Here is a 10,525-nt window from a genome sequence, read left to right as displayed (position 1 = left end):
GCTTGCAAATAAGGTTGCAATATCTCTCTCTCTCTCTCTCTCTCTCTCTCTCTCTCACACACACACACACACACACACACACACACACACACACACACACACACACACACACACACACACACACACACACACACACACACACACACACACACACACAACCAACCAACCAACCACCCAACCAATTGTAGTTTGTAGGATATGCCCAACATGGCTACGGCAAGGAGACTTTGGGCTATTCTCACTGGATGCAAAGGGAAGGCCTTTCTTTGTATGCAATCTCTCATGCTTGCTCTTGAATACTCATGTGATTGTTAGTTAGGGTCTATTGGTGAAAGATGTTGTTGATCTTGGTGGTGCTTTGGTTAAAAGGTATGCCAAATGTGGTGCCCGAAAGCAAGAGGAGGCTCCAGGTTGTTTTCACTGGATGTGAAGAAGGCCTTTCTTTGGATGCAATTGCTTATGATTTCACGTATATCGTGTGGCTGTAGTTAGGGGCTTTTTGGTAAAAGACATAATTCTTGGTGGTGGTTTGGTCGATATGTATGCCAAAAAAATGTGCTTGCACGTTTTTTTACTATGCAATGATTCATCTTCTTACGTTCTAAATCCTATGCTCATTTGACATGAGGAAAAAAATCACAGGTATGATGATCAAAAGACTCACAAAGAGTGTTCTAGATCCTTGAGACTTTTTACTTGCCTAGGTCACTTGCACATAGCCACAAGGATGATGATTGAAGGACTTATAGAGAGCACCGAAAATCCTCACTAATTTTTAATTGCTTGCATCCTATCACATGCTTTTTAGTGCCTCTCACGGTCATGATTACTCAACATACTCATGTGCACAGGCTGAAGGGAGACACTCGATTGAAAGCTTCATACATATCCCTTGCTTCAAGGATCTGCTATGTCACCATTGGCTCTTGTTCAAAAGCCTCTAATAGTTTTCTCTTCATCATAGAAACACAAAAGTGAGCAATGAGATTCTTTTGGCCCTGATAACAGAGAGAAAATCAAAGATTTGCCGAAGGAGCTTGAGCATCACGTGAGGAACAACACAAAATAAATGGTGATGGTAGACATGCTAGTAGAAGTGAGCAAGAAACTCAACACAATTAACATCAATTGCAAAAGAGATGGTGATGGAGATTGCAATAGACATGATTGACACCATGATGGGAATTGTGGTAGACATGATATACATGAGAGAAGTATCAAAGATGAAGAGACCATGGCATAGAGGCTGAATGTAGATGGGATTTTAGACATGGGGATGGAGAGAGCATGATGATCATAGGGATAGTCACAATGGCTATGTAGAAAATGTTTTGTTAAAGACTCAAAGAGAATGGCACTGAAATTCCTAATTATTAATTTGACAAAATTTTCCTCACTAGCATAGAAACAAAAAAGAGAGCAATCAGATTCAAAGTTCTTGTGGTTTTTTGTTCCTGATGACAGAGGGAGAATAAAATATCTACAAAAGTTTTCTCACTAGCTAGAAACAAAAAAGGGAGCATTCAGTTTCAAAGTTCCCTTTGGTTTTTTGTTCTTGATGACAGAGGGAGAATCAAAGATCTACAAAAGGAGCTGATCGGAAGTAAAATGATATTATTTATGTTGGATATATAATTTTTTATCTTTTTGTGATTTAACCTTTGGAGCTTAGATCTCTTTTGTCATATTGAATTGCGGCGAGATCTGCACTGATTACAAAGTGACTAAACTGCAATGCCAACACCAAATTACCAGAGAGAAATTATGGCTCTCTATCTTGTTATCGAATACCATGACTATGTTGAAGAAATGGACTATGGGACACGACTTCCATTTCTTACAAATTGTGGAGAGACATTGTGCTGACTCTCCACCATACTTTTGTATGGCACTCACGTAGACTGTGCAATATCTACTTTTAAAAAAAATAAATCTTAGTACCAAAAGTTTAACCAATGTTTTGGTTTTTCTTTGTAGCTTCTCAATGGTAAGAAATTTTGCATTACAAATTTGTTTAAGTGAACGCGTTACTAATTAGGTTAGTACTATGTCTTTTTGGCCTGCTAAAGGCCTTAGTTCCATATGGATGAAGGTCGTTCAAATTTGTTTGCTTAACATGTGTCCCTTTAAAAATTGAAAAAAAAGAAAGCATTTCCTTTCAAATGTTATTTCTCAAAGTTGCTTTCATTGTTTTTTGACATGCTGAAAAAGACTTAAAAGAACAAAGAATTAAAGAGTATTAATAGAAGTTTGATCCATAATGTAAAGTATTGATTCAATAAATTTTTTTTAATACTCTCAAAGAGTTCTTTTAATTAAAGATTTCACAAAGATTCATTTTATTAAATTATTAAATTAATTTATTATTCTCTACACCTATTATATCTATCTTTTTTTTAATGAAAGCATTAATATATTCTTTTGTTTTAAATTTTAATGTGCTTTTATTTTATCTCTTTTTCATTTTATTTTGTTTTCAAATAATAATGTGTAATCTGCATCTTTCACCTTAGCATTTAAGTGGAGCCTTTTTCAATATATAAACCGTTTGAGATTACGGTTGGGTTCACGAGAGCCAATGAAACACATTTAAAAAGGAATTTGCCTTCACTATGGAGATTGTCCATTGGCACAAAAGGAAATTACACTTCTATGGACCCACAAAAAAATTAGCAAGCCTTCTCCCCCTCGGAAGAGCAGTTCAACCGTCCACTTTTAGCATGAAAAGTGGATAGGTGTGATTGAATTGAATCCAACAGCTACTTTCTCAACAACACTATAGCTCATTGAACCTCAAAATCTTGCAAAATAAATTTTATAGAGCTACCTCTGTCCCTTGTGAATGAAGAGAGAGGTGGAAGAAAGAGTACGAGGTTTTTACTGCCGACTCTTGTGAATCTAGCTTGTGTATGTATAATGAATAATATAATGTATATTTTTATTTTTATTTTATTATTTTATTTTGTTTTCAATGTGCATCTTTCACCTTATTATTTAAAAGGGACCTTTTCTAACATATAAATCATTTGTGATTATATATTTATAATGGATAATATAATTTTATCTTAAAACACAATAAAAATTTCATGTGATTGTAAGCACTCACTTAAACTTACTTTCCATAAATCTTATTCTCCCTTGAACTTAGCAGGCCTTCGTGCCTCTTCACCTTGTTTTTATAGCAATGTTCACATTTTGTAAGATTTTTAAGTTAAAAACTACACCTTGAGGACGGTGGCTCTTATCTCAATGCGCAACGATTGGAATTATGGTCGAATCTTTGATAAGTTGAGGGTAGTGCTATACCTTAATAGACAAATTGCATGTGCGAGCAGCGATTGGAATTGTGGTCCAATCTTTAATAAGTTGAGGGTAGTGCTATATCTTAACAGACAAATTGCATGTTTGCTACCTAAAAGACGAGGTTTTTATTTCACGAATGTGTTGCACCAAAACACGTATGCTTGTTTTCATTTTTCATGTTGTTTAGAAAAAACTTATCAAGCAATCTTTGCAAAAAAAAAAAAGTGAGTTTTGAAAAAAAAAAAAACCTTATCAAGCAATCTTTCCATAATGTTCGGTTGACGTATAAACTACATTACACAATGCAAGTAATGGCGACGCGAACCACCTGCAAACCGCCTTCTGCGACAGTCACCTATGACAACCAGCACATACACCTGCCATTTGCGACTTTCATCTGCAAACTGCAATTTGCGTAATGATGAATATGAAGGGATCATAGTATGCCGTGATCGGAGGGCTCACAAAGTGCATGGGGCTCTCAGGGATAGATACAATTGATATGCTGGCAGTTACGATAGGATCGCGTTGATAGAAACCCTAGCTCTTCAAAAGGGGATCAACCAAAGGAGCTTGAGCAATTCAACATTTATCAAGTTAGAGTTTCACGTGACATGGCTGCTCTGAGCAGCTTGCAGCTTTCGCCATGGAAAGGAAGGGATTTTGCATGTATCACACAAATTTCCACACATCTGATTGCTAATACATGAGCAGTAGACATGATCGAGGTAAGAGAGATGCACAAACCATGACAGAGAAGATACATATAGAAGGGATTGTAGCCACAGGGAAGGCGATCGAAGGACTCACAAAGAGCATGATGATCTAGGGATAGATACAATGGATATGCTAGCAATGATGACGATGATAAATGCAAAGACCAGAGCAAGAGGGATCGAGATTATAGAAAACCTAGCTCTTCAAAAGGGCATCAACGACAAGAACTTGATACGTTCAATGTTTACACAGGTAGGGTTTCACGTGATCAGGTAGGGTTTCACGTGTCACAGCATGTGGGCTTGCACAAATGAAGAGGTATGTGTTAAGGTTGTTTCCATGACTGAGAATACAATTAGCCTTTCCATGAGGGATATTGACCAATAGACAAGGCAAGACTTCTACCGATGAACAAAAGCCTTCGGATAATCAGGACTATAATCCTTTGAGCATGAATCAACCTTTAAAAGGTTGCAATGGGCTTTCTAGAATCATCATCATAGAGGAAAATGAAAATGGCTCTGCTAGCCATCCACCAAAGAGAATGAGTTCACCTAAGAGATGGGAAGCTAAGAAGCTAATAGTGTCAAGGGTCTTGGATGAGAGGGCTTACCCCCAATTATGATACTGATGGATCTGGACTCTTGTATTAAAACAAAGATGTTGAATAGGAGCTTGATATTGAGCTCAATGAGGATGAACCAACCTTCTTATGAGCGCAAACAAGGTACCCCATTGCTATGTCACTTGTGAAAATCGTAAGAAATCCAAATGGTTCCCTTCAAAGAACACAATGATACAATATGCTTTAGCTAAAGAGGAGAGAGTTGCGAGAGCAGCAACAAAGGACCATGCTTGATTCCATCCCAAAGTATTTGAATCATTCTTGGGAAGATCCCATGCCAAAAACGAGAGCGTGATATCTCACTCGGGGACTTCGTGGTGTATGACTTTGCGCATGACATGCCGCAATGGAAGAAGGATGCTTTTTCTAAGACATTCAAATTCTATCCGTATGGGAGCAAAGACATGGTCTTCCCATTTACAAGCTGAAAAATGAGCTCATCAGAGCAATCCATAAGAACAGTCCAAATTGAACCAAAAAACTCTCTGTCAACAAGTCATAAAGGTTCATCATTTGCATCCAATTCTCCATGTCTATACATTTGCTAGGATTGCACAATCATACTACAAGGCAAGGCATGGCTTTTGTTCCTTATAATTTCTAGAGAGACGCAGACTCACCACCATACTTCTGGATGGTACTTTTGTATGGCGTGTAGTAAATATCGTCTTTAGTTTGTGTTATTTCCTCATTGCATGACAAGAAGTTAACTTCTCACGTGGTTTTCAATAATATACCATATCAATAAATTTCTCTTTGGCGAGACCAACCAATCAAGACTGGTCACCATATATTAGCTCTGAGCAACGACAGAAATACTAGGTCTTCGTCTTCACGCAAGAACGGTCAGTGCCTGCCAACATTCGCAGTTATAATGGCTGCCCCTTTGACTTGGACAAGTGAGGATTTCTCCTCTACATCCTTCATTGCTAGTATGAGGTTTAAATCATCGACAAACAAAGGCAGGTCAGTAGCCATGGACTCCCAAGTTTGTTTACTTACGCAGTCCCAATCTGATATCTTGCAAGGAATGGACATATTTACTCAAGTGATCAGTCCAGATCTAAATGGGAACTTTGTGCAGTAATAAGAGGAGTGTGTCCATGAATCCAACAAAAAAGTTTGAGCTAACAGTGAAATCCCTGCCCTTGAAGTCATGCTGTGATCTACTGTTACGTACAACCGAGCTTTTAAGGAAAGTATCCAAGCCGCCCTCCATATATCGGCCAATTGAGGAGATGATATGGTGGTGAAGAACTTCAAGGGATGTAGCGCATGGTGCTCAGAGTTGAGGAGGATTGAGAAAGCCGATATTGCCAAGCCAGACGTGACAACTAGGCAGAGGATGATATCGACAAGGAGGATGTGCTAATAGCTGAGAATGTAATGGCCAATGAGTGGCACCTCTTGCATGCCTCACATCTGTGCTTTCGTGACCAAAAATTGTGCGTTGGGGCTGAGAGAATGACATGCCCCATTGAATTTTATCTACGAGCGTCCTGAGACAAGCCTTGTACTTGTTCTTGTGACACAGAATCTGAATGAATGTGATTGATGCATCAGCTCCTACAGGATTTTAGTGTTGTCGGTCTGTGATTTGGTAGCTTTTATACCTTTGAGCGGTCATGTTATGGACAGTCGGCCCCCGCTTATACCCCCTTCTTCAATCCTTGTTGCACTATTAATGAAGGGGTGCTCCGAACTTTGAGCATTGTTTGAACCCTTGACCATGTTCTTGTGTACTAATTGCACACCCTATAGATGCAGTATGTACAGCCCAACAAAGTCTGCAAACAAAACAGATAATGAAGGGGATTGACGTATTTCAATCAGTTGGAGCACATAAGAGGTTTTTAAGGAAAGGAGAAGATCAGTAATGAAGGAAGAAGATACAGGCTATCGAGCCGTAGTACAAGACAAAAGAGAGGAACTGTGGGCCGGCTCCACACTGCTGCCCAGATGATTCTACGTATGCACGGCTCCATCTTTGGCATGCAGGTTCATCAGAGACGCAACACCCTCATGCATGTTAGTGCAAGTCGGAACATCCATAAGCTCTTGCTACCAGCTTGCAGGCAACGATGAGCACTTTGCAGGTAGCAGCTCGATGTGCAGAGAAATGTATGTCCCTAAAAGCGAGCGGTCAGTCATGGGTTCAATGCGTCCATGTAAATCGTATTACCTTCCATAGCTTGATATGCCAACTTCGATGCAGTAACATTGTTGACAATGCCACTATGTTGTGCGATTGCGTTGATGATGGCAGTGGCACTAAGAAATGCCAGCTTTCAAGACATGGCACTTAAGAAAAGCAAAAGCCATTGTTGAGTACAGGCAAGACAATTTTAATCTATGCTTCAAGACTAGAAGCAGGAACGTATCTTTGTTCGAGTCAGACACTTAAAATGTGTATGACATCATGGGAGGACTCCTTTCTACCGTAGGAGCTTTATGTCATGATGTAGTTGACATAAATGAAGAATTCTTAACATTCTATAACTCTCTCTCTCTCTCTCTCTCTCTCTCTCACACACACACACACACACACACACACATGTTGCAGTATATGGGATTCCTATGAAAGTAGATGCTAAGGCCATGCAAAGTTACAACCACACACACACATGTTGCAATATATGGGATTCCTATGAAAGTAGATGCTAAGGCCATGCAAAGTTACAACCAAATGTCTTGCTTTCCATCTTTGGTTTTAGAGAACGATGAAGCAAAACTGAGATCATGCACACAAGAAGTTTTAAACAAATTCTCACAATAATTCCCACATTGTGACTTACCTCAACATCATAAGCCCCCAATCGTACCTAGCTAGGTATGCGGTGCCTCTCGAGCAGAAGTTCATGATGTTATGCATTGTATGAAAAACACTAAAAAAGACTTGTTTTCCTACATAATGAAGTTGACATTATGTCCTCTCCCTTGCAATCTATATCCATACCAGGATAGAAAGGTTCATACAATTCCGCCGTGCCCGGCCCGGTGGGGAGGGCCGGTGGTCCCTTGCCCCCAATCGTACCTAGCTAGGTATGCAGTGCCTCCCTCACAAAAGATCATGGTGTTATGCATTGTATGAAAAACACTAAAAAAGACTTGTTTTCCTACATAATGAAGTTGACATTATGTCCTCTCCCTTGCAATCTATATCCATACCAGGATAGAAAGGTTCCTACAATTCCCTCTTCTTATTCACAGACACCCACACTCAACCACAACAAGAGAAATCTTACCATCATAGAAACAACCCCAAGAGACCTCAAAGATCTATTCGACGAGCTTGAAATTTAGGTTTGTTTCTTGTTCTAGACTTCCACATCTGTGTAGTAGGACTGCCCTTTGCAACAAGTACAATCATTAAAATACAGTCTTAAAAACAGAATGGTCAAATTTTTGCTACGACAAGGCCAACCAAGCAAGACTAGTTGACAACCACCAACTATGCGTAGATGAAAGAACCTTCACGGTAATAGCGTGTATAGGGGAGCCCTCTTAGGAGGACAAATGGCCTTATTAGCACGCCTTGTAATCAGACTGATCCCACAAGCATCACCACTGTCAACATTGAAAGTTAGGGGGCAGAAAAGGCAACTTCTATGGTATTGCATGCACACGACGCTAGAAACTTAAACATTGTCACAACTATCAAATTGGCAAAGTAAGGAAAACTCTACTGATGATATACCCTTTTGCACAAAAATATGTGCATTCACTCATTTTACAAGTCACTCCTTCCTCATGCCTCGCATAGACTCGATGTCGAGAAAACCTTTCGCACCCCACCCTTTCACTCCGTATGGAACAGTTGGCCTAAATCTCTCATATAGAGAATAAGCAGCTTTTCCAACTTCATCCTCAGGAAAGGAGTTTGCTAGATCTTCCATTGCACCTGCAAAAATAGTTGAAGCTATAGGTTTTTGTAACGGTTGTGTGCGCTGCTAGAAAATCATACCTTTGGCTCTTTCGTATACCTTTGGCTCTTTCGTGGTTGGCTCCAAAGCTTCTATAAAGATATTCCGCCACAGATGAAGGCGATATAGGCTTCCCACTTTGCACTGCCAGCCGAAAACCCTCTTGCGTCGTCTTGCCAGGAACATTCATGCCAAACACAGGAAACCTTTCTAGTTCCTTCCTCTTCCTCTTCCTCTCTTCTTTCTTCTCCTCCGAGGGCTCCTCGTACACACCCAAGCTCCGCCCTTTCGACTGCGCCATGAGCCCGGCGATGGCCTTACCAAAGCTAAGCCCTTCCTCGAAAGAATAGCCCTCTCGTTCTGCCACGGCTGCCACCCACATGGTCAGCACAGGTGCTCGATTTACTTTAATTTTATTTTCTGCCTCCTTCATCTCTGATTCATGACCCGACGTTGAGGCTTGAGCCGTCGAGGGCTCTGCTTGTGGTGCACCTTTCTTGCCACTCTTTGGGCCCTTCTTGCCTGCCGTACGCTTCTTTGATGGGGTTTTTTGCAGTCGAGGGCGAGAGGGTGCCTTCTTTGGGCCAGCCTGCTCTGGTTTTTCTTCCTCGGACGACACTGGGCGGCCACGTTTCTTTGCCCCTCTTCTTGGCTTCTCTGCTGAAGACAAAGCTTACAAACACCTTCATTTTCCCTGGTGAGAAATTGCAAAGATTTAGAAAAGAAAATTGCATACCAGTTTCTGCTGCATCTTCATGGAGCGGTTCTCTCTTGCGGCGGGTCTGCATCTCTCTCTCTCTCTCTCTCTCTCTCTCTCACACACACACACACACACACACACACACACACAAACTGGCGCTGTGCTCTCTCTCTCTCTCTCTCTCTTACTCACACAATTTGGAGTGAACAAACTGGCGCTGTGCGCTCTCTCTCTCTCTCTCTCTCTCTCTCTCTTACTCACACAATTTGGGCCTGCTTCCACTTGTCAACATTCATCGCATTTGCCTCCTCAACTTATGACAAGCCTGCTACACGAGATCGAACCTTAGCCTTAGCCGATTAAAAAATCGTACGTTTAGGCCCTTGTCACATTGGGCCGCATGCCGTTCCTTAGCTAGATGGCCGACTGGCAACATGTCCATGTGTGAGAGCCGGTGAGGCTGCTGAAAATGGTGTCATAAAGGAAATGAAAGCACAGACACAAGTGCCACAAGCATAAAGCTTAAGATGGAAGAGAATCCTGGCTTGAATTTGGTACTTCAATCACATGTATAGCCCATGTGTGGCTGCTTTTCTTGAGAAGCAAAAAGGCCCGTGCATACAAAATAAGCACACATGTCAAATGCTTTTGAATTAATGTGAAAAACAGGAACAGAAATCAAAAGCAAAAAAATGAAATGAAAAAGATTTCCATCAAGCTTAAAGAGAAAAATTCAAGCTTTTGTTTAGAGTTGCAAAAGTTAGCTAGCTAATTTAAGCTAAAACATACAATTAGGAATCTGCATTTAGATAATCTTCCTAACTTAGCTAGTGTTAGAGTAATTGTTTTAACCCTTATTCATAGCTAACTAACTGATGGACTCATCCATAACCCCAAAACTCTTAATTAATTAATTTTCTTTATTGGTAGTGTAACATTCCATAGTTCTTTGGCTGATAGCATGTTTAGGTGGTACCAACAAGGAGTGTCTTGGACACTCCTTTGGGAGGAGATGAATGGGTGGTGGGTTATTCATTTTCATTTCATATAAAGGAAAGATAAAATCTTTTTTGGGTGCTTGCAAAAGCTTTGAAATGCTTTATAAGTGTCTCAAAGTGCATCACTTACAGCCTGCAAATTCTTGAAAGAGCCAAAAAAGTGTATCTCAGTGTGCTTGAAAACGCCAAAAAGTGCTTCAAAGTATTTCAGAGAACTTTCAAAGTGCACTAAAGTGCTTCATGGTGCTCGAAAGTGCCA

The 10,525-nt window shown here is 40.4% G+C and overlaps 1 protein-coding gene across 3 annotated transcripts; it reads right to left on the bottom strand.

Moving 5' to 3' along the window:
• Positions 1-8,027: 8,027 nt before the first annotated feature.
• Positions 8,028-9,526, bottom strand: LOC147463513 (uncharacterized). Of its 3 annotated transcripts, none has more exons than XM_086489477.1 (3): positions 9,305-9,526; positions 8,610-9,228; positions 8,028-8,546 (listed from the first exon to the last, which is right to left on the bottom strand). In XM_086489477.1, the coding sequence occupies exons 1-3, from the start codon at positions 9,354-9,356 to the stop codon at positions 8,513-8,515; spliced, it is 705 nt and encodes a 234-aa protein (XP_086345603.1). In that variant the 5' UTR covers positions 9,357-9,526; the 3' UTR covers positions 8,028-8,512. The 3 variants fall into 3 exon arrangements, with proteins under 3 accessions (XP_086345603.1, XP_086345589.1, XP_086345597.1); XM_086489463.1 differs by having other exon boundaries at positions 8,137-8,546; positions 8,629-9,228; positions 9,305-9,523; XM_086489471.1 differs by having other exon boundaries at positions 8,137-8,546; positions 8,629-9,225; positions 9,305-9,523.
• Between the last annotated feature and the right edge of the window lie 999 nt (positions 9,527-10,525).

Source organism: Adiantum capillus-veneris, chromosome 2 (assembly GCF_014529385.1).
Source record: "Adiantum capillus-veneris isolate H3 chromosome 2, ASM1452938v2, whole genome shotgun sequence".
Taxonomy (NCBI): domain Eukaryota; kingdom Viridiplantae; phylum Streptophyta; class Polypodiopsida; order Polypodiales; family Pteridaceae; genus Adiantum; species Adiantum capillus-veneris.
Note: the sequence above shows the minus strand (reverse complement) of the source record. Positions and strands in the feature narration are given on the sequence as shown.